At 36.7% G+C, this 23,997-nt stretch overlaps 1 protein-coding gene across 1 annotated transcript; it reads left to right on the top strand.

Annotated features, from left to right (window-relative positions):
• The first annotated feature begins 10,245 nt into the window (after positions 1-10,245).
• Positions 10,246-19,416, top strand: IBR1 (indole-3-butyric acid response 1). Its single transcript, XM_082887124.1, has 6 exons — positions 10,246-10,567; positions 10,772-10,888; positions 17,695-17,829; positions 18,623-18,748; positions 18,838-18,939; positions 19,048-19,416. Exons 1-6 carry the CDS (start codon positions 10,436-10,438, stop codon positions 19,195-19,197), a joined length of 762 nt encoding a protein of 253 aa, XP_082743250.1. The 5' UTR covers positions 10,246-10,435; the 3' UTR covers positions 19,198-19,416.
• The last annotated feature ends 4,581 nt before the right edge of the window (positions 19,417-23,997 follow it).

The raw sequence follows: 23,997 nt of genomic DNA, 5'->3' as shown, positions 1-23,997 counted from the left end.
GGATCAGATGATGTCGTGGGGTCAAGAATGGTGTTTTCCTCAAGGTCCATGTTGGCTGTCTGCCCTTTGTCCTCTGTTTGAACTGCTGGTGAGCCTTTGTTTGTCTCTTCCTTGTTGTCCTTAGTATGGTCTGCCTTGGTGCTTGATTGACTACCTTCCACTAGGGGTTGCGTTATTCTGGCGTCAACTTCCGTCCCTAGTTCGGTTGTGTCGGTTAGGTCGACTGGGCAGATATGATGACTTCCAGGAGTAAACTCTGCGACGAAGTCTGCCAAAGATTGGGCTTTTATTGTGGTCTTGGGTTGGAACTTGATGTCGAATTGTCCCAACTCTACTGCCCACTTCAAAATTCGCCCGCTAAAGTTCGCCCTTTCAAACAGAGCTTTTAGTGGAAAGGCTGTGAGGACGACTATGGTATGGGCGTGAAAGTAGTGCGCCAATTTTTTGGATGCCATCATTAATTCTAATGCTAGTTTCTCCAAGGGCAAGTACCTTGTTTCGGCTCCCAACAATGTCTTGCTGACATAAAAGATGGGCAAGTGTTGTATTCCTTCTGCACGAACCAACACTGCGCTGACTGCGTGCTGAGAGACTGCCAGGTACAAAAAGAGTTCTTCACCAGGTACTGGAGTAACAAGTAGTGGTGGGGAAGACATGTACTCCTTCAAGCTTTCCAGAGCTCGGTCGCATTCTTCATCCCACTCAAACTTGGCTTTTAAAGCTTGGAAGAATGGTCGTAGTCTGTCTGACGACCTGCTTATGAACCGGTTGAGCGCAGCTGCCATACCAGTGAGATGCTGCACTTCTTTGACTGAGTTTGGTCTCTCCAATTCCTGGATTGCTTTAATCTGAGAGGGGTCTACTTCTATACCTCGGTTGGTCACCAGGAAGCCCAAGAATTTGCCAGATCCAACTCCGAATGCGCATTTGGACGCATTGAGGCGCAACTTGTGTTTCTTCAGGATTTGGAACATCTCGCCTAGATCTTTAAGATGGTCATTCTCATCCTTGCTTTTGACCACCATGTCGTCGATGTAAGCCTCCATTGTTCTGCCTAACAATGGTTCAAACATCTTGGTGACCATCCGTTGGAATGTCGCCCCTGCGTTCTTTAGGCCAAAGGGCATGACCTTGTAGCAATATAACCCCATTGGTGTTGTGAAGGATGTGACCTCCTGGTCTGGTTCATGCATGGCGATCTGGTGGTAGCCTCTGTATGCATCCAGAAAGCTAAGTCGGTTATGCCCTGCCGTTAGGTCCACCAGTTGATCTATCCTTGGTAGAGGAAAGCTATCTTTTGGGCACGCCTTGTTGACTGTTTTGTAGTCAACGCAGACACGCCATTTACCATTCTTTTTTGGCACTACGACTGTGTTGGAGATCCATCTTGGGTAGTGCACTTCTCTTATTGCTCCTGCCTCCAGCAGGTTGCCTACCTCTTCTGCCACTATTTCGGCGTGGTGGAGTGCCGATCTGCGTGTGCGTTGGATGACTGGTCTGGCGGATGGGTGGACATTGAGTTGGTGACTGATGAAGTTTGGATCAATACCTGGCATGTCGTAAGGCGTCCAGGCAAACACTTCGATATTAGAGGTCAAGAATTCCAAGACCTCTAATCTATCAGTGCTGGACAACGATGAGCCAAGCAAGAAGAACTTATCCGGGTTCTTCTCATCTATTTTTACCTCCACCAAGTCCTCCACCGCTTTCTGATCAGCCTCTTTGCCGACGTCCGCGAATAGTTCATTACTTTCTGGTTCTTCCACCGAATGAACGTATCCTTTGGCCGCTCGGCTTCCATTCGCTGTGGCGAAGCATTGTTTTGACATGATCTGATCGCCATAGACTGCTTCAATTATGCCGGTGTCATTGGGGAACCGTATTACCTGATGATATAATGACGCTACCGAACGCATGGCATGCAGCCATGTTCTGCCCAAGATGATGTTGTATGTGGAGGGGACCTTCAATACCCAGAACTCCACTTGTTTTGTTACACTCCCTGCTCTGACTGGAAGAATTATTTTGCCGACAGGCCACTCTGGCATGGAGTTGAATCCAATCAGGAGAGAAATTGCAGGCGCCAAGTCTTTGTCTTGCAGCTTCAGTTGTTTAAATGTGTCGTAGTACATGATCTCACATGAACTACCCTGGTCAATCAGAATCCGCTTGACATCAAAATCTTTGACTCGGAGAGTGACAACCAGAGCATCATTGTGAGGACAGTATATTCGATCCAGGTCCTTATCCAAAAAAGACATGGCATTTGTTACCTCTGTCTTCCCCTTCTTGATGGCAGGTTGGGCACTTAATACTTCCCTAAAGTGCTCAGCCTTCTTGATTGATCCTCTGAGCTCGCATACACACTCAGGTTCAAAGACTCCATGTATTACATTGATGATGCTTTATGGTGGGGCGTCGATCGGCATCCCATTGGGATGGTTATTATGATCTTGGAGGGCTGGTTGCGTCCCTCCTTCAATATATTTGTTCAAGTGGCCTGCTGCCACCAACTCTTCCAAGTGTTGTCTTAACGGTGTGCAATTCTCAGTTCGGTGCCCCTTTTCTTTGTGGAAGGTGCAACGTGATCTGTCGTCGTAATCTTTCTGAGCTTCCCCTAGCTTGGCTAGCCACTTGACGAAAGGCTCATCTTTTATTTCGCTCAGAATCCGATATATTGGCTTTTTGAACACCGTTGTTATGGCAGTGCGGATTCTCAACCATCTTTTGTCTGGGTCTTCTCCGTTATCTCGTCTGCCACGCCCGTTTCTATTCTGCCGATCTACTGTATTGACCTTTGCTGAGGTCTTCTTTTCTGGTACTACGGTTGCACTAGATTTTGCTTTTGCACGTGCGCCATCCTCTTCTACCCTGATGTGCTGATGCACTCTTTCCATCAAGGCCTCCATGTTGAGGGGTGGCGTCATGGTAATCGAATCCCTTAGTCTGTTCCCTACTGGTAGGCCTCTTTTATATTGCGCAATGGCTAGATTGGTGGGGCAGTCTCCAATCTGGTTAAATGTCTCCCAGTAGCGACTGTTGTAAGATCTGAGGGTCTCTTTTTCACCCATGTCGATGGAGAGTAACTGGTCTATCTCCACCGGTGTTTTAGTATTTGTTCGAAACCTCGTTACGAACGCTTCTGCCAATTGGGCCCAGGAGGCTATGCTGCCCTCTGGGAGCTTTTCGAACCAAGTCAAGCCTAGGTCGCCAAGACTTGACGGGAAGAGTATGCACATTAAGGCCTCGTTTCGCCTGTACACAACCATGACTTGGCGAAAGTGGCTCAGGTGTGAATACGGGTCCGTCTTCCCTTCATATGTATTGAATTTCGGCTGAAGGAAGCCTGATGGTAGGGGCGCGTTTTCGATTGCTGGAACAAACGGCGAAGTCTGTAGTCTTACCAATGCTTTGCCCGTTGGTTCGTAGGCCGGTCGCGGTATTGGAATTCCAACCTCGACGCTTCCATGCGTCCGAGGAGCCAACCGTTGTAAGGCTGAGACTCGGTGTGGGTCCCTTGCCTTGGCATCCTCCTTGCATCGTGCTTTTTCTTCGAGCACGGTTCGTAAGTCGGATGACCTGGGCAGCTCTGTTTGTCTAGATCTGGTTTGGTGTGAATGTGAAGGCCAATACGTGCTTCCTTCAGTGTATGATCTTTCGGATCTCGTCCTCTCAGACCTGGAGTGACGAGTCCTGGAAGATAAGGAATGAGTGTCGCCTGTCCTGAGGCTTCTGCTCCTTCCTTGGGAGGGTGTAGTATTCCTACTATGATTCTCTGAGTGGCGAGGGGGCGTCTTGTGCTTGCGCCCCTCTCCTGTCGCCACATCTTTAGTCTTCATCTGGCGTTTCAAAGCCTCCATGTCCGCCGCCATCTTCCGAATTAGTTCATCTTGCTCCTTCACGCGATCTTCCAGGGCTTGAGGATCAATCCTCCTCCTTTGCCTGTCAGGACTTTGAGAGTGACGAGGGCTGTTATTCCGCCTTCCCCTGCCACTCCTCCTGGAGTTATGTTGTTGGGGCTCCAGATCTGCCATAGGAGGGACAGAGGGTAATCCTTCTCGCCTTGCGCCCCCGTCTGGAGTTAGCCCATCAACGGCGGACTGCGGTAGTTCTTCAATGTGTGCCATTGATTGAAAAAATGAGAAGCTTAGTCAAGAGGTTTTTGTTCTTGTCTGTATGTTCCCACAGACGGCGCCAATTGTACGGGGAGGAAATAATTCTCCTCGTATAATCCTGTTGACCAAGTCCACGCTCCTCCGTACGACGTCGCTTTGTTACCTGAAAACACAAACGCGAGCTAGCCGGCGGGTGTGTGCCGGAAACCTCTCCGATGCCTAAGTCAGAAAACTTGACAAATAGACAAAGCTCTATGTTCTCAGAAAAAATTGTGTTCAATTACCTCCTCCAAGGTGGTGCTTGTGAGCTTTTATAGGTTTCGAGTGGCATAACCCTAGTAGGACTTTTATTTCTCCATGTAGAGTCCTCCTAGGATTCATACTCCTAAGGATAATGCTTTTCCTTTTACACCCTCCCCCACTGCTTAAACCAAGTGGGATGGTTTTCACTTTGGCCGAACTACTATATGACCCAAATAAGCTTGGCTACGCAGAGCCACAGAGAAGGCCGAACTGTCCTTAGCTCGGTCTTTTCCTCCAACTCCTTATCTCGGCTTTCCCCTGTTCAACCATGGTGTGTTTAGATCAAACTTCCAAGTGGCAAGTTCTGACCGACCTAACCATAATATGTCTCGACCGGACTAAATGCAAGGCCGGACTCACTTCAAACTGCCACCGGACCGGAGTTGCTTTACACATTCTCGAACCGGAATAACCACACCTATCCTGGGCCGGAATAACTTCACTTCTTTTGGGCCGGAGTATCTATACCTCTACTGGGCCGAAATAACATTACGGCTTCTTACCGATTCCTTTACGCTTTGGGCCGCAGGGCCCAACTCACAGCTCGGCCCAATTCTTTCCCAAAAATTACCCTCTCAAGAACAACAATGCTAGATAATTCAAAATTTTGTAGTTCAAATGGCTCAAATCACTTAAAACGATGTCGTTTTGAGTATAAATGAGTGTAAAATGATATCATTTTGATAAATTTAAATCATTTAAATCATAAAATTTTAAGTTACCAAATATTTCCCTTATATAAGAATTAAAAGGACATTAAAAAAAAAAATTCGCAGACTTTCATGGAATAACAGTTGAACTGGCCCAAGCATTTATTTTGGGGTGATGTGATCAGGTGTGAATTCCAAGAAGAAGAGACTCATTCTTAAAAACGGTTTCAATCTCGTCGTCTCTCGTTGGCAGTAGTAGAGTTCCCTTGAGTCCATTGCCGACTTCGGACACCACCACCAATACATATTTTATTACTTTAAATATGAAGATTTATTCCTTCAATTCATCTTCTAAATTTATCTTTATTTATAAGAAAGATAGTTGATTTTTCATATTTAGAGTAAGGATGAAAAATAAAAAATTATTTCTAAAATATTATTCATTCTATATTTTTTAGTATATTAGCGGTTGCCACACGCGATGCGTGTGCAATTCAAATAAATAAAAATAAAATAAAATATTTATTATATATTGTGTGCTAGTTAAGTAGTAAAAGTCTTACTCATGTAACATAAGTCTAAGGTTCAAATCCTCGCATCTATCTAATTTTTTTTTTCAACTAAAAAAGTAGACACATGGTAACATAAGAAATAAAGGTTTCAAGACACCATAAGAGGTGTTCACTTTATAATAGTACTAGCAGTTGCCACATGCGATACATGTGCAATTCAAATAAATAAAAATAAAATAAAACATTTATCATATATTGTGTGCTAGTTAAGTGATAAAAGTCTTACTCATTTGACATAAGTCTAAGGTTCAAATCCACTCTTCTCATCTATCTAATTTTTTTTTTAATTTCAAATAAAAAGGTAGACACGTGGCAGCATAAGAAACAAAAGTTTCAATACACCATAAGAGGTGCTCATTTTGTAATAGTACTAGCGGTTGACACACGCGACACGTGTGCTATTTAAATAAATAAAAATAAAATAAAAAATTTATTATATATTGTGTACTAGTCAAGTGGTAAGAGTGTTATTTATTTGATATAAGTCTAAGGTTCAAGTCCCCTCCACTCATCTATCGAATTTTTTTTTTAATTTTAAATAAAAAAAGTAGACACGTGACAGCATAAGAAACAAAACTTCAGGACACCATAAGAGGTGTTCACTTTATAATAGTATAAATAAATTACAAATAACTTTTAATATGTAAATTTAATTTTTATAAAATTGACATCATTAAAAAGTATGAAATCATACCTTTAAAATGAGTATAATATTAAATATATTTTACAAAAATTTTATAATTAAATATTTGTTATTAAGCAAAAATTACTTTTTGATGAAGAAAGAATGAAGGGTTGTGAAGGTTTGTGGTTGAAGTTTGAATGAATAGTGACATACTCTATATTTACTTTTTGAATAAAAAAATTATTTTCATCCTTTTGGTGAGAGGATTGAGTTGGAGATGCTCTTAGGAGAAGGATGCTCTCCTTGCTTTGTTTTTACTTGCCTCCCTCTTACGGTTATGATTCATCTTAAAAAATTTTGGTAATTTTTTTTAATAAAGTGATTTGGCTTGTTGTTTTTTTAATTTTTTTTTTTTTAAATGAAGCTTAATCGTTGAAAAGAGAGAGATTACAGATATCACGAAAAGGATCGTTGCTTGCCACTTTGGGCGAATACTAGTTGAAAAAAGAAATCTAAATTAAAAAAAAAAAAAAAGTATCAAACAATTAATTTATGGTTAGGTAGATTACAAATATACTTTTTGACATTTATTTAGAATATAAATTATTTTTTTATTTTAAAAATTACATTCCACCTTTTGATATTTATAATTTCATAACAATTAGTTTATTTTGATTAATAAATTATCAAGTCAATTAATAATTTTTAATAATATCATAAATTTATTTTAATTAATAATTCAGATAATTTTATTATTATATAAGAGAGTAGTCGAGAATCTTATTTTTTTAATTAATTTTATTAAATAAAAAAAATCTGACAATGTGGAATTTTAATTTTTTAAATTATAAGGGACAATTTCTATTTTAAACAAATCTGAAATGGTGTATTTATAATTTATCCTTTTTTGTTATGCTTGCTTATATATATAAATATATTTAAAAAAAACATTTTTAAAAAACACAAAAAACTTATTCATATAGTGAATTATTTAAAATTAATTGATGATTATTTTTTAAAAGTATGTATTATATAGTTTTTGGGAAAAAAATATTTGAAATTTGAAATCAATTAAATTCTACATTTACTAAACTATGTCACAAATATATATATATATATATATATATATATATATTTAAATGAGTTTAGTTAATATAAGTTGATTAAAACAAACTTGATTATTAATTTTACAGCTAAACATACGAACATCCAAAATTTTAAATATAATTTGAATTACCACCAACTAATTCGATTTTGCCAAAAAATAATTGAAAAATTGTTTCACATTAAAACTCTACTTTGGGATGTTTATTTATATGGTAATGTTATGATACAGACCCTTCAAAAAGTGTGTATTATATGCATATTTGTTACTTATTTTTGTGGTTTTTTCAAAACGCCACCCCTTGCAAAAACACCACTATACCCATTTGGGAAGACCCAAAAAAGCTACTTACAAATTTACCAAACTACCCTATAGAACATTATAATTAATTAATTAAAAAAAATATTGACGTGCAAAAAGTAAGGATATTTTGGTCATTTTAGAGTGATGTAACACTTTTAAAAAATATTAAACCAAAAAGTAAAAAAGCCAGTTTTTTACCAACTTCCTAAATCACTTTCAAAAAAGTCAAAAAAACTTGGTAAAAAGCCAAAAACCAGCTTTTTACCAACTTCCCAAAACACCCCTAAATGTTATGCATATTTATTTTGATATTTTTTTGTAGTAATGTTACACATTGTGGGTGTTTGGAAAGTGGGTTTTTATATAAGTTTTTTTAGTTGTAGGATATTATTGGATAAAAAAAATTTAGTGTTTGGGAAGATAGTTGGGTTTTTTTGTGGTTGAAATGTGATGTTTGTGAGAGAAAAAATGAAATGATTATAGGGTTGGATATGATATTTTGTATAGATTTGTTTTTTTATTTTTTTATTTTGCAAAACCTTTGTCTTTTAGTGAAAAAAAAAAAAAAATATGAGAACCAAGTTCCCAAAAATTGATTGGATAAAAAAACGTATCTCATTTCTAAATAACAAATTATTGGAATTTTACTCAAAAATATATATATTTTATTTGTCTCAAAATATTAGTCATTTATTTCATTTTTTATTGTCCAAAAATATTAATATATTTTCAAAAATTAAGGACTAAAATATCATAAATTTATTATTTTGTTATTCTTTTAAATTCATTAATATTATTTTTGAAGTGTAATAATTGCACTTCTAAAAGGTAATTTGAAAAGTTAATATTTTTGAAGTATCATGATATACTATAAAATAAAAAATAAAAAATAGACTTTTCAAAAGGAACTAATATTTTAAGACGAAGAGAGTAATATTTATCACAAAAATATATAGCCCTCTTTGGCATGTTAGATTGGGGGCTAAAAGACTAAAACAGTAAAAAATGACAAAATAGATTAAAAAATCAATAAGAGAAATATCACATTCAAATCATAATCATTTTACTTTTTTACTTACAAAAATGAAAAAAAATCAAAAAATCAAACCTAAACAATTAGCTCAGGCTAAAAAAATCAAAAAAGCCACTTCACTCCCCCAAACGAAACCATAACATTTGTTTGGCAATTTTTTTTTTTTTAGTTAAAATCCAAATAAAACAAAATAGGTAAAGCTTCGTTTGCTTTTAAACTTTTGCTAAAAAAAGCATAAAAAAATAAAATTAGCTATATAAGTTAATAAAACAAAATATCACATCTAAACCATAATTATTATATTTTTTTTCAAAAAAGTCAAAAAAATAAACCAAACAAGCCTAAAAAAGCTAAGGTAAAAAAGCCTCAACACAAAAAAAGCCAATTAAAAAAACCAATGCAAACGAAGAGTAAAATAGTTAATAATATAAAATATCAAATTAAACTCATAATTATTTTACTTTTACTCTTATAAATATCTTATTTAACTAAAAAAAAATTAATTATCTTTTTAAATATAAATATTTTAATTTATTAAAATAATATACTAAAATAGTCAAGGAGCCATGTGTAATAATATACTAAAATAGTCAAGGAGCCATGTGTAAGAGGGGAGGGGAGGGGAGGGGAGGAGGTGTGTAGCATGGAGAGTTAGAGGGAGGATTGAGATTGGTAGTGAGGTGGGACTCACTAATGTTATGTTTGTTTTGAGAGATGGGAAAGGAATTAATAGTGAGCTCCGGATTAAGATGGGTCTCCGTAAGGGATTCGGATGGACCTCTAGGACTTGGTATTAGAAAAATAGTCCGGTGGATTAGAAATTTTTTATTTTTATTTATTTTTTATTTTATTTTTTACTGTCGGAAATTTTTTTTTTAACATTAATATTTAATTTTTTGTATTTTTTGTTAAGCAAAAATCATTGTTTTATTTGTTTTATTTTTTGTTGAAAATTTTTTATTTTATTTTTATTTTTTAATTTTTTTTTACATGTTGGACATTTTTTTTCAAACATTAATGTTTAAAGTTTTTATATTTTTTTTTATTTGTGTTATTATTTTATATTTATTTTATATTTATTTTAATTTAACAATCTTTACACTAACGACTAATATCAAAACAAACACAATTTTACTTAGGTCTCGTTTGGAAAGTGGCCGATTTAGTCAAAAAGTCAAAAAATTACTAAAAAAACCAAAAAGTTACAATCCATACCAAAAAGTCAAAGATCCTCTTTTGTCTCTACTTTTTACACAATTTTTTATAAAAAGTCAAAAAATTATTCCAAACATAATAATTTTTTTTACATCACATTTTAACTAAAAAATCAAAAAATTATTAAAAAAATCTGTTCTAAAATAACACCTTAATTTTTTCACTATCAATCCTTTCACTAACAATCCTCCCACCGTAAATTCCCCCAATTCGACCTCCGAAAACAAACCACATATATAAAAAGCGGTTTTGGTTGGTAGCTCGAAATTTAGGGGCCCGAATGCCCCTAAATTTCCATATAAGGTAACAAAAAAAAAATAAGACAAAAAAGAAAAAGAAAAAAAAACAAACGAAAAGAATATTAGAGCCATTAAAGCCACTGTTTTTAGGGTCACACTTCATTTTCCTATAAAAAGAGGGTGAAAAGCTTTGGTTTGGGTCTTGGTTTCCGGAAAAAGCGGAGACGGCGTTGCTTACGTACAGCTTGGATCTTGTCGCGAACCAAACAAAAGCCATGGAGAAGATTGGGAAGAGATTTCAAGGCAAGGTCGCGATTGTCACGGCCTCCACCCAGGGCATAGGCTTCAGCATCGCCGAGCGTCTCGGCTTGGAAGGTGCCTCTGTTGTCATCTCATCTCGCAGACAGGTTCGTTTTTGTTTGTCTCTCTCGATCTTTTTCGTCTTCTTTTTTAGGAGATTGAACCTTAATTTTCTGGGTTTATTTTATTGATTTTTTTCTCAATTTTTTTCTGGGTCTGTGTCCTTCAATTTTGATCTTTCATTTCTCGATTAATTTACTTAAAATTTCAATTACATCACATTTTGTGTTTTGTGTTTGATTGTTTTGCAGAAAAATGTAGATGAGGCAGTGGAGAAGCTTAAAGCAAGAGGAATTGAAGTGTTTGGAGTGGTTTGTCATGTGTCTGTTGCTCAACAAAGAAAGAATCTTGTAGAAAAGACTGTTCAGGTGAGCAAACCAAACTCTTCTGAGCCAAAGGGGAAAACTGAAACCTGGGCTTTGATTTTGCTTGAGAAAGCAAAATGATCTAGTAGTGCTTTTGTATTTATATATATATATATATGTTAGGATCAAACACACCCAGAAAAATATGTCACACACACAGAGAACACAATATTTACGTGGTTCGGCCCAATGCCTACATCCACGGACAGAAAAGAGAATTTTCACTAAAATGGAGCAAAAATACAAATACAGAGGAGGAGATGAAACTCACTCAACTCACAGCTCTTACTCTCTAATTTCTGATGAAGTGCTAGCCATAATTGGCCAAGGTGGTGCCACCCCCACTATCTTCCATTAGTGAGTTAGTGTTGCCCTCCACCACCTTCTTTTACCACCTAGTGCCACCCACACTATGTGGATGGTGGGCTCTTTACCATGTGGGTAGTCGATGGAGCCAACAATTCTCCCCCTCCACGCCCACATGGACAATTGACTTCTTACTTGAAGTCCATCCCGATCAGATGCTTGCAAACTTCCAGTTTGTCTCTGGTGACACCCTTGGTCATCATGTCAGAAGGATTCTTATCTGTGTGGATCTTGATCAGTTCCAATAACTGTTTGTCCATCACTTCGCGTATCCAATGATACCGAACATCAATGTGCTTTGTGCGAGAATGGTACATCGAATTCTTGCTCAGGTCTATGGCACTCTGACTATCACAATGTACCGTGAACTTTTCTTGCTTTAATCCCAACTCTTGGAGAAACCGCTTCAACCACAACATCTCTTTCCCAGCTTCCGCTGCGGCAATATACTCTGCCTCTGTTGTGGATAAAGCAACACATTTCTGCAGCTTGGACTGCCAAGACACAGCTCCCCCTGCGAAAGTGAACAGAAATCCTGATGTAGATTTCTTACCATCAAGATCGCCTGCCATATCTGAATCAGTATAGCCTTCCAAGACTGGTTTAGCATCTCTAAAGCACAAACACATTTTTGTTGTACCCTTGAGGTACCTCAGAATCCACTTGACTGCTTCCCAATGCTCTTTTCCTGGATTGGAAAGGTATCTGCTTACAACTCCAACCGCATGAGCAATATCTGGTCGGGTGGACACCATTGCATACATCAAACTCCCTACAGCGGATGAGTAGGGAATCGCCTCCATCTCTTGTCTTTCCTTCGTAGAGGAGGGACAAGAAATCTTGCTCAGCTTGAAATGATTAGCCAGCGGAGTACTGACTGGCTTGGCATCTTTCATGTTGAACTTCTCAATCACTCGTTCAACGTACTTCTCCTGTGACAGCCATAACTTCTTGGCTTTCCTGTCACGCACGATATTCATGCCCAAAATTTGCTGTGCAGGGCCTAGGTCCTTCATGTCAAAGGACTGTAATAACTCCTTCTTCAGTGATCTGATTGTTGTGGCATCTTGTCCAATGATCAACATGTCATCAACATAGAGCAGAAGTATGATAAAGTTTCCACCGGGAAATGTCCTGACATAAACACACTGGTCTGCAGCAGTTCTCTTGTACTCATGACCTACCATGAATGAGTCAAACTTCTTGTACCACTGTCTCGGCGCTTGTTTGAGGCCGTAGAGACTCTTCTTCAATCTGCAGACTAAGTTTTCTTTCCCTTTGACTTCAAAACCTTCTGGCTGCTTCATGTAAATTTCTTCCTTCAGATCACCATGGAGAAATGCTGTCTTCACATCCATTTGTTCAAGTTCCAAATTCAAACTAGCTGCTAGTCCCAAAACTACTCGAATGGATGACATTTTCACAACTGGCGAGAAGATTTCATCAAAATCAATACATTTCTTCTGCCCAAAACCTTTGACAACCAATCGAGCCTTATACTTGACTAACTTTCCGCTGCCATCTTTCTTCAACTTGAACACCCATTTGTTCTGCAATGCTTTTCGACCCTGGGGAAGTTTCACCAAATCATAAGTTTGATTCTTCTGCAAGGATTGCATCTCTTCTTGCATGGCTTGCTGCCAGCTACTCTTCTCCTTATGATTTTGAGCTTCTTGAAAACTTTCTGGCTCCCTCTCATCGGTAAGCAAAATATACTCAGAAGGAGGGTATTTGGTTGACGGCTTAAATTCTCTTGTTGATCTTCATAACTGTGGACCAACAGTCTCTGGTAGAGGGGGTTGTGGCTCCCCCTGCTCAACACCCTCTGCTTCTGGATCTTCTTCTTCTAGAAATCCATCCTGCAACTCTACATCATTGACTGCATGCTGCGGTAACTCTTCTTCATCAGTGGCATGCTGTGATGGTGCAGGGTTTGGAATAATTTCTGAAACATCATCAACTTTGGGTTTGGCTGGTTGCCCAAAGTCTTCAAAGGTCTGGCCTTCTTGAAACACCACATCTCGGCTTCGAATGACCTTTTTGTGTTTCGGATCCCACAATCTGTATCCAAATTCTTCATCTCCATAGCCAATAGAGATGCATGGAGTGGCTTTGTCATCCAGCTTCTGTCTGTGCTCCTTGGATACATGTGCAAATGCTTTGCACCCAAACACTCTCAAGTGAGAGTAAGAGATCTCCCTTCCAGACCATACTTCTTCTGGAATCTGAAAATTCAGTGGAACTGATGGCGATCTGTTGATCAAATAGCAAGCAACACGAACAGCTTCTCCCCAAAATGGCTTTGGTAGCTTTGCCATTTTGAGCATACATCTGACCTTCTCCACAATGGTTCGGTTCATTCTCTCGGCTATACCATTGTGTTGTGGGGTTCCAGGAACAGTCTTCTCATGCCGGATGCCGTTAGTAGCACAGTAGGCTTTAAATTCCTTTGACGTGTACTCGCCTCCATTGTCTGTTCGGAGACATTTCAGCTTCTTTCCAGTCTCCCTTTCCACCATAGCATGGAATGTCTGAAAATGCTGGAACACCTCAGCTTTGGTCTTTAAGACATAAACCCATACCTTCCGTGATGCATCATCAATGAACGTCAGAAAGTATTTTCTACCACCCAAAGATTCCACTTCAATGGGACCGCAAACATCAGAGTATACTCTGCTCAACAACTCTGATTGTCTTCTGGATGATGAATGGAAAGCGACTCTATGATGCTTCCCAAACAAGCAGTTGTCACAAGGATTCAATTTTGCATCTTTGGCAAAGGGAATAAGTGACTTCTTTGCCAAAATCTGTAACCCTTTCTCACTCATGTGACCCAGCCTTTTGTGCCACAAATTTGGTGACGTCTCATCTTCTGCTGCGTTGAAGCTATTTGAATTCACCTCCACTCCACATGAGTCTTGTATAGTGTGCCAATTGCCTGTCCTTTGGCTACCACGAGAGATCCCTTTTTCAACTTCCATATGCCTTTGCCAAAATAGTTCTCATAGCCTTGTCGATCTAAGGCTATCCCTGAAATAAGATTCAGGCGTAAATCGGGAACATGCCTGACATCTTTCAACACCATCGTGCACCCAACTTTGGTTTGGATATGAACATCACCAATTCCCACAATTTTTGAAAAACTAGAGTTACCCATTTTCACTGTACCAAAATCTCCAGCTTGGTACGTACTGAAGAACTCCTTCTGGGATGTAGCGTGGTAGGAAGCTGCTGTATCTACCACCCACTCGGTGTCGTTGTCTGACATATGGAGGCATTCTTCTTCTTCAACAGAGAATAATGCAATATCCTCTGAGACAGAAACTGCAGTGGTCCCATCTTCGGTCTTTGGCTGTCTATTGCCTTGTTGTTGTTCTCCCTTCAAGGCATAGCAATACTTCTTTATGTGACCCTCCTGGCCACAATGGTAACATTTGAACTTTGGCCGGCTCGTACCTTCTCTGGATTTCCCTCTGTCTTGAGATCTTCCTCGGCTGTGTCCTCTACTTTTGCTTCTTCCCCTGCCCCTGCCTCTACCTCTGCTTTTATTTTCTGTGACGAGGGCATGGGATTGATCTCCACCCATTTCTTTCTTTCTTGCCTCTTCACTAAATAAAGCATCTATAACCATGCTCATGGTCAGTTTCCCTTCTGGGGCAGAGTTGCTGAGAGACACCACCAATGTCTCCCAATTGTCTGGCAAAGAACTGAGCAGCAATAGGGCCTGCATCTCATCATCTAACTCCATTTTGACAGTAGTTAGTTGGTTCACCAAATTTTGAAACTCACTGGTGTGTTCAGCAACAGAGATATCGCCTTTCAACTTCAAATTCACAAGTCTTCTCATCAGGAGGGCTTTGTTCCGAGCAGTCTTCGATTGGTACATGCCTTCTAACTTTGTCCAGAGAGCATAGGCATCAGTCTCCTGGGCGACATGGTGGAAGACACTGTGATCAATCCATTGTCTGATCTGGCCAATGGTCTTTCGGTTCTTCCGCTTCCAGTCTTCATCTTTTTCCGTTGGTGGTTTAACTCCATTAAGCTCAATGGGGTCAAACAAATCTCGGCAATACAAGACATCTTCCATTCTAGGCTTCCAAATGGCATAATTGGAAGCATTTAACTTTATCATGGAACCTGAAGTCGACGTTGGATCCTCCATCATACAAAAAACAAGATCTCTGTTTGAAAAACAGGCTTTGCTGTGAAGTCCGGCCTGCTCAAATTAGCAGAAAAAAGCAATTCGGATTGCCAAAATAAAAACTGCAAATTTTTGAAAGCTTATTTGCAAAATCTGACCGTACGGATGTGTCCGAAATATTCCAAATAGTTTGAAAACACTATTGGCTTACCCAAATCGGACCTCAAATGGCTTAGATCAAGCCAAAACAATTTTAACGGTTCAGATCGGCAGAATCTGGTGCGCTTGAGAAGCACCAGATTATTTCTCCGAATCGGCTGGCGTCGGGCTGACGTCAGCGGCTCAGTCAGCGGCTCGGTCAGCGGCTGAAGACTCGGCTCGGCTGAAGACTCGGCTGGCGCGCGCGTGTTGATGGCGCGTGTATGGCACGGGCTATTCCCTCAGTCGTCGTCCTCCCTGCGCCGCGCGTCGGGCGCGTGGATGAGATTGGGACCACACGCCGGTGGCCTGAACGGCGCGTGTGGGCGCGTGTCGCGACTGGGACTCACGCGCCAACTTCCAGGGGTGCGTGAGGGAGCGTCCGGCCTCCGTTGGGTGTCTGCTTTATGTTTCTGGACTCCTCTCGTCGAGCCCTTGCTCCTGGTATGCTCAAAATCTGATTTCAAGCAATACGATTTCTGGGCAGTTTCGAAACAACACTCTGTTTTTCCGAAAAACGTACAACTTAGCTTTGATACCACTTTGTTAGGATCAAACACACCCAGAAAAATATCTCACACACACAGAGAACACAATATTTACGTGGTTCGGCCCAATGCCTACATCCACGGACAGAAAAGAGAATTTTCACTAAAATGGAGCAAAAATACAAATACAGAGGAGGAGATGAAACTCACAGCTCTCACTCTCTAATTTCTGATGATACAAACCCCTCCTCACTCATCTCAATTTATAACCAAGAGAGGAGGAGTAGGTGAAGTGCTAGCCATAATTGGCCAAGGTGGTGCCACCCCCACTATCTTCCATTAGTGAGTTAGTGTTGCCCTCCACCACCTTCTTTTACCACCTAGTGCCACCCACACTATGTGGATGGTGGGCTCTTTACCATGTGGGTAGTGGATGGAGCCAACAATATACGAAGAGTCCTTTAATTTGGTCTTTCTGTCCATGATGTTAATACCAATTGTCGGATCCTTTGATCTAGTGGAATGGCAAAATAGGATTTTATGTAGCGAAGCCAATAACTTGGGACAAGGCTCTTTTTAATTTGACTTCGATCCCTTGTTGTTGTAAGGCTATCTCCAATCCTTACTTTTTACCCATATCAAATTTAAATTTGAATAACACTGCTCAAAATTTTTCTCCACTCCCTTGGGCTGTGTTTGGTTCATGGATTTGGGTAAGAATCTGAAAAGGGAAAGGTAAAAGATGTGTGAAATGTAACCATATTTCATTCACATTTTACCTATCTTCCCCTTTCCTTTTCCAAATTCTTAACCAAATCCATAAACCAAATACAGCCTTACTCCAACTCATGTCAAAATGAGTTTTACTCAAATTTGTGGTGAGACTTTTTAAGGCAATTTGTAGTGATATAGTAGATTCTAAAGTTACAATTGTGCAACTTACCAAACTTTTACTAAAATTTGAGTTTGGCCATTGGAATACTCTATATGAAATGAAAGTTTTACTTGAAATTTTGCTCAAATCTGAGTAGAAATTTTATCTATTCTTGTGTGTTAAATTATGGGGGAAAGCTCCTCGATCTTATGCTTCTACTAAATCTCTTTTTAATGTTCATTTGCTTACTTAAATTGTATTTAAGCTCTGCTGAAGCTTTGAAGCTTCATCACGTAAAACTGTTCAGTGCCCATTTGGTTTTTGCTATATAATATCAGTTCTTCATCAGTTGGTTTTGTCATGTGTACGCTTGAATTGTTATATGTAAATGATCTATAGGACTTTCAATTCTGTTTTCCAATTGATTTTTTTATACATATAATATTAGTTATTTATCAGTTGGTTTTGTAACTTTGTTTAGGCTTAAATTGTTGTACATAAATGACCTGAATGACTTTTAATTCTGACATTTTCAATATTTTGTTTCATTAAATGGCTGATGATGTACTAGATTGAGATATGTTGTGGACGATTGAAACTTGAATAGTTTTGAGTGTTGGATAATCAAATAGCTTGTGTTTTCTTCTCTTTTATGTCTGTTATTCTGTGGCGTCAGTGGTTTAATTATGTTTGTATCTTCAAACTCTATCTGTGAAATGGAACTTACTGGTTTGGGTTGCAGAGATATGGAAAAATAGACGTGATTGTGTCAAACGCTGCTGCCAATCCATCCGTTGATACTATTCTGGAAACTAAAGAATCTGTCCTTGACAAGCTATGGGAAATTAATGTTAAAGCCGCTATACTTCTTCTACAGGTAAGTTCGTAAGAGTCGCGTGTGCCATATCCGGGACTTGTGTGATACATGGTATAATAGTTCTCAGTTGCTTTAGGAGACTTTTGCTTCTAGAAAGTCCATTTTCAAGAAGCGCTTCATAAGAAGACCTCCCTAGAAAGGCCTTTTGAAAATGATAAATGTTTGGTGAATGATTCTTACGAATTGCTTCCAAAGCGTGATTAATTTTTATATTCTTTTCTGTTTTAAATTACAAACATACAATTATGAACAAACTAATTTTCTTTTTTTATATGTAAATAACTTTGAAAGAAATCAGATAAGATACACAAAGAGAAGAAGGAAACAAATGACATTCATCTCTTCAGCACAATATTATTGCAGTTCATAAATTTCTTTCAAAATATTAATGATCTACTGCATTTTCATGGCACTCTAATTGCATTTAGGATTGCATGGAAAAAGTGGGTAAGATGGGAAATATGCTGTTGAATAAGGGTCAAACTTAACGAGTCATAGTGTGCATTGACTTCGGGAGAAGTCATCCCGGAAGCCACTTACAGGAAGTCAGTTTGTTTACTTTCACCAAACACAGCAATCTCACGTCAAAGGATTTCTCGGCTGAAAAGCCCATCCAGGAAGCCACACGAAACACCCACTTAGATTTTATATGGGCTCATTGCCTTGTTCTTTGTCCCTGAATATATGTTGTGGGTGGGCTACATGGTGTACATGGTTGCGACAGATTGTTTTATTTTTCAACGCTCTATTTGTTGACATTCTTTCTCTGAGTTTGACACTGGTTTTCTTACAGGATGCAGCTCCTCACTTGCAGAAGGGTTCATCAATTATTTTTATTTCCTCTATTGGTGGCTACCAACCACAGGCTTCCATGGCTATGTATGGGGTGACCAAAACTGCTCTTCTTGGGCTTACCAAGGTTTACTTAACTGGTTCCGACATTCTTGTCACATAAATTTAGACTTTTTCTTTCTTTTGTCGTCTTACTCTTACCTTAATCTTCTTCAGGCCCTTGCAGCTGAGATGGCCCCTGATACACGTGTAAACTGCATTGCTCCTGGTTTTGTACCCACACACTTTGCTGAGTTCATCACACAAAATAGTGCTGTTGTAAGTAATATTTTAGCCTCAAAAGTATCTTCTAGCTTTCTCGATCTTGAAAGACCTTGATCACCAGCCTTTGTCGTGCACTGAATTTATTTTATTTTATTTTTTTAGAGGAAGGCGATTGAAGAGAAGACTTTACTAAACAGGCTCGGAACCACAGAAGATATGGCTGCTGCTGCTGCGTTTCTGGCTTCTGATGACGCTGCTTACATCACCGGAGAAACTCTTGTTGTTGCTGGGGGAATCCCTTCTAGACTTTAGTCTCTTTTCTTCTCTTCTTTTAAGTTCTTTTGTTTCCGTTATTTGCACTTTGTCATGCCTTGAATTCATCATCAATAAATTCACAAATATAGCCTTTTGAGACACAAAATTGGATAACATTATGCTTCATAGGCAAGCTCTATTTGAAGCATGGATAACAATCTTCTTGTCATTTATGATTTCGCTAAAACTAAGAAGTCAGCTTATTTTTTTGATTTACTTTTATCTTTTCTGAATCTTTTCTTCTTTTATTTTTTATTTTGAGTCAAATACTAAAGACAAAAATAAATTGACTTAACTTTATATTTTCTGAACTTTTTCAAGTTAGGAGAAATCCAAGGAAACAAATTTGACATAATTTTAAAACAAAGTCATCTCAAGTATTGCCTTGATCTTCGACGGTATATTTTAGTAGATGGGTAATGATAGAGAGCTTCAATACTAGAATTCTAGTGAGAAGTCGAACATGGGTAATGATAGAGAGCTTCAATACTAGAATTCTAGTGAGGTGTCGAACAAAAAAACAAAAAAGGAAAGTAAGTCAAAACATCATTATTCACTCCCAAACATTATTGTTTGGTAGATTCATCTTCATTTTATTCGCTCGACACCAGCAAGGCAACAACCATACACAAAAAGAGCCCTATCCTGGGGACAATCCACGAAGCGCCTCATGCTGTAGGCAGGAGCAACTAGTGGGAAAAGGAAGCTTCTAAGCCTTATCTCACTCCCAGTACAAGAATTCTGAGACAGGTCAGGGGTAAGTGGGCACACCCAACTTTTTTAGTTTGGGAATGGAACTGGACCGATGATATGCCTCGGAATGGTTATTGGATAAGATACAAGTTGGCTACGAAAACTAAACTAGGATGGTCTTGGAGGGTAGACTACCACTTAGATCATGACCACGTTGTGGGTGTAGTGCGGAGAGGTAGTCCAAAAGTCAGCTCCACCAAGAAAGACAAAGATGGAAGAGAAAGGCCCCATAAAGTATTGTGTAGGAGCCTTGCCCAGGTCCAGAGCTACGAGGATGCAATTGATTTGGTACGGTCGGTATTTAAATGACATTTTTTACCAAACTAGTAATGTTGATTTTGTTATTTTGAGCACACTGATACAAACTAATTCTTCATTGAACTACACTAATTGAAATAGTTCGATTCAGTGCAGTTAATTGGTTTATGACCTTTCAAATTTAAGCTACTTTTAAAACTATAGTATGATCACTAATATATGTAAAAATATTGAATTAGTCATTTGCCTACCACTTTAAACATATCCAATACATCCATTTAGTAAATAATTTCCAAGTCATTTGTCCACTACTTTAAACATACCCAATACATCCATTTAGTAAATAATTTCCAAGTCTCAAGCCCAAAAATGTGACAATCAATTAGGATATCTAAGGTAACACACTCTCTCTCACACATATTCTCAATCATCAACCAATTATATCACTTACACATCATTAGGTCAGAAAAATTGGTCTAAAAAGTGGACATGTATATCATTTTTCTATATATAATAAGGGTTTACTAACTTAGGTTACAAAGATGATGAAGTTAATTAATTGACTTTAATAATTTATTATACTTACTAATATTATTAGATTATTAGATTCTATATATTATAAATATAATATATGTTGAAGCGGTTGGTTTCAGTTTAATTTGGTGCACAATGTAATGTTTGAACTAATATCAAATTAAAAACCAAAAAAAAAATAATTACAAAATCGCATATACCAATTCTTATTAAAAAAAAATTAGATTACATATAATCGATTCAGGCCAATTTAATTGATTTAGTCAATTTTTTCAATTTTTCTTACCTCCCTAACGGAAACTAAGAATAATATCAAAATCTCCATCGAGGGAAAAACGTTGGATGGAGGCATTAAGTGATAAGGCACCGAGAAAGATCTATGCATGGCCTCTTTTTTCTTTTTTGTGTTATTGCTCAGCTAGGAGTGAAAAGAAGATTGTTTTCTAGTAATGCTAGAGATTTAAATATTTTATTAAATATTTTATATGGGTGTAGGATTTACATGGGATTTACAAGATGTGGATTTTATATCTATGTGAGACATTTGGTAGAACATTTGGTAAAATATTTTGAGTCCCTAATATTTTTCTTATTTACTTGCTCTTACTTCTAGCCCTTATTTATTTATTTATTGGTACCTATCTATCTATCTATTATATAAGTAAAATAAGATTTTTAGTGAGAAGTCTTGTGAGAATTTTAATATCCCATACTAATTTTTTTGATTATTTTAATTTTAAATAATTAAAAAAATCTCCAGTAGTTAGTTTTTATTTAACTTTTATTTTACAATATCAAATCAGGAAAAAGAAAGAAAAAATAAATTATTTCACTTATATAAAGTAAATCTTATATTCCCATTTAATATTGTAGTAATGTGCGTGCTTCAATTCAAGATAGTTTAAATTTTAATAAAACAAAATAAAATTTAAAAGTTTTAATTAATTAATTTTATGCAAGCCAGCTAGTCTTTTGACCTAACTAATTAAGCTTAACCGTTTTCAGTTTGAATGATTCGCTGGTTTAACCATGATTTTAGCAATTTTATCAAAATATATTGGTTAGATTTATTTTATTCAAAATAAACCAAAGATTGATCTAATGAAAGATTGAACGGCTGAGATTGCTTAATTAGAAATAAACTTCATGTCCAACGAATATTAACTTTTATTTTACAATCTTATATCGAGAAAAGAAAGAAAAAGTAAGTTTTTTCACTTATATAAAGTGAATCTTATACTCTCATTTACTATTGCAGTATTATGCATGTTTTAATTCAAGACGTTTAAAGCATTTAATTAATTAATTTTGGGAAAATTATTTATAAGTCCTATTAGATAGACTTATGCTACATATGGTCCCACTAAAAAACTTATGTTCCCATAAGTCCTGTGGGAAATTTGTTGACACATTTACTCTCAACATTAGTTGTTAATATCATAAATAATAGTAAAACTATATATAGGAAATTGAATGTTACCATAAATCATATCTATATAAACGTAACGTAACGTGACACCCATATAAATATAACGTGACACCCATATAGGAAATTGCATGTTACCATAGATCATATCTACATAAGCATAACATAATGTGACACCTACATAAACGTAATGTGACACCTATGATCTATGGTGTTACCATAGATCATATCTATATAAACGTAACGTAACGTGACACCTATGATCTATGGCAATAGATCATATTTATATGAAACGTAACGTGACATCAACATAAACCAACAACATTTTCACATTCAATTTAAAAAAAATAAAAACTCATTAAGTTTGAGAAACGTAACGCGACATGTTACGTTATGTTTATGTAGGCGTCACATTACGTTACGTTTATGTAGGATCTTGTGAAATGCATTCATATTTAAATAGGACTTGAGACTCTATAAGAAATTACACAGGACGTAGCCTACCATAAGTGTTTGAAAAATGACTTATAAATAAGTCTCCCATTAATTTTTGTGTAAATTGGTTGGTCTTTTAACTTAGCTGATTAGGCTGATTCATTTTCGATTTGACTGATTCACTAATTTAACCACGATTTTAGTGGTTTTATGAAAATATATTAGTTACATTTGTTTGATTCGAAACAAACTAAAAATTGACCTGATTAAAATTGAACGATTGAGATTGTTTGATTAGAAATGAACTTCCTACCCAAACAGCTATTAACTTTTATTTTACAATCCCACATGAAAAAAGAAAGAAAAAAATGAGTTGTTTTACTATATAAACCTTGTGCTCTTATTTAATATTGTAATGTTGTGTATATTTCAGTTCAAGATAATTTAAATTTTAAAATTAAAATAAAATTTAAAAATTTTAATTAATTAATTTTTGTATAAGTTAGCTAATTTTTTGACCTAGCAGATAGTCTAAACCGTTATCGATTTGACTGATTCGTTGCTTTAATCATGATTTTAGTGGTTTTATTAAAATATATTGCTTAAATTTGTTTGATTCGAAATAAACTAAAAATTGACCAAGGTAAAGATTAAACAGCTGAGATTGCTTGATTGAAAATAAACTTCCCACCCAAGCAATTGTTAACTTTTATTTTACACGATCCCACATCGGGAAAATAAGGAAATAAAATAAAATTTGAAAGTTTTAATTAATTAATTTTTGTGTAAGTTGGTTGGTGTTTTGACCGATTTTATCAATACATATATATATATATATATATATTGTTTTATATCTAAAATGTATGTTTAAGTTTTATGGCAAACTCTAACATAGAATAAACGAAGACCAACAATTTATAAAATGAAATGTATTTTCATTTTATCATAAATATAATTTTTTCATCTTTAGCGATTAAATTATTACGTCTATTTTTCATTGTGAATTTAGAATATACAATTAATGACATAACAACTGTAATATATATTCTAATAAAATGGTTAAAATTTAATTCATACTTTTTAAATAAATTTTATGTTATTACTTAATTTTAAAATTATTTTTAATTATTTGTTTAGCCTATGCATAGCACAGGTTCATATGCTAGTAAAGATGTATTAAAAAAGTTTTTTGTTAAAAGATTGGACTTAGCCTAAAAATTCCAAGCGTAAAAATTAAAATTTTCAAAACTTACGATTTTGAAAATAATTTTTGGCGATAATTGTTCCTTATGCAGTAAATAGTATAATTTGATTTTATGAAATTTTTTTATCAGGTATTAACCACTTTACTTCAACGCCAAACTTAGAAATTTCAGTCGAAAAATTGTTTT

The sequence above is a fragment of the Camellia sinensis genome, chromosome 9 (genome assembly GCF_055761805.1).
Source record: "Camellia sinensis isolate YWXY chromosome 9, ASM5576180v1, whole genome shotgun sequence".
Lineage (NCBI taxonomy): Eukaryota > Viridiplantae > Streptophyta > Magnoliopsida > Ericales > Theaceae > Camellia > Camellia sinensis.
The sequence above is the reverse complement of the archived record's forward strand: the minus strand, read 5'-3'. Positions and strand labels throughout refer to the sequence as shown.

What these genes read in the sequence shown, in the direction of transcription:
- IBR1 (XM_082887124.1), top strand. Translation starts at nt 10,436, where the DNA reads ATGGAGAAGATTGGGAAGAGATTTCAAGGCAAGGTCGCGATTGTCACG. An exon ending in TCATCTCATCTCGCAGACAG is followed by an intron (nt 10,568 to 10,771) that starts GTTCGTTTTTGT and finishes ATTGTTTTGCAG; the next exon opens with AAAAATGTAGATGAGGCAGT. An exon ending in CTCTTCTTGGGCTTACCAAG is followed by an intron (nt 18,749 to 18,837) that starts GTTTACTTAACT and finishes AATCTTCTTCAG; the next exon opens with GCCCTTGCAGCTGAGATGGC.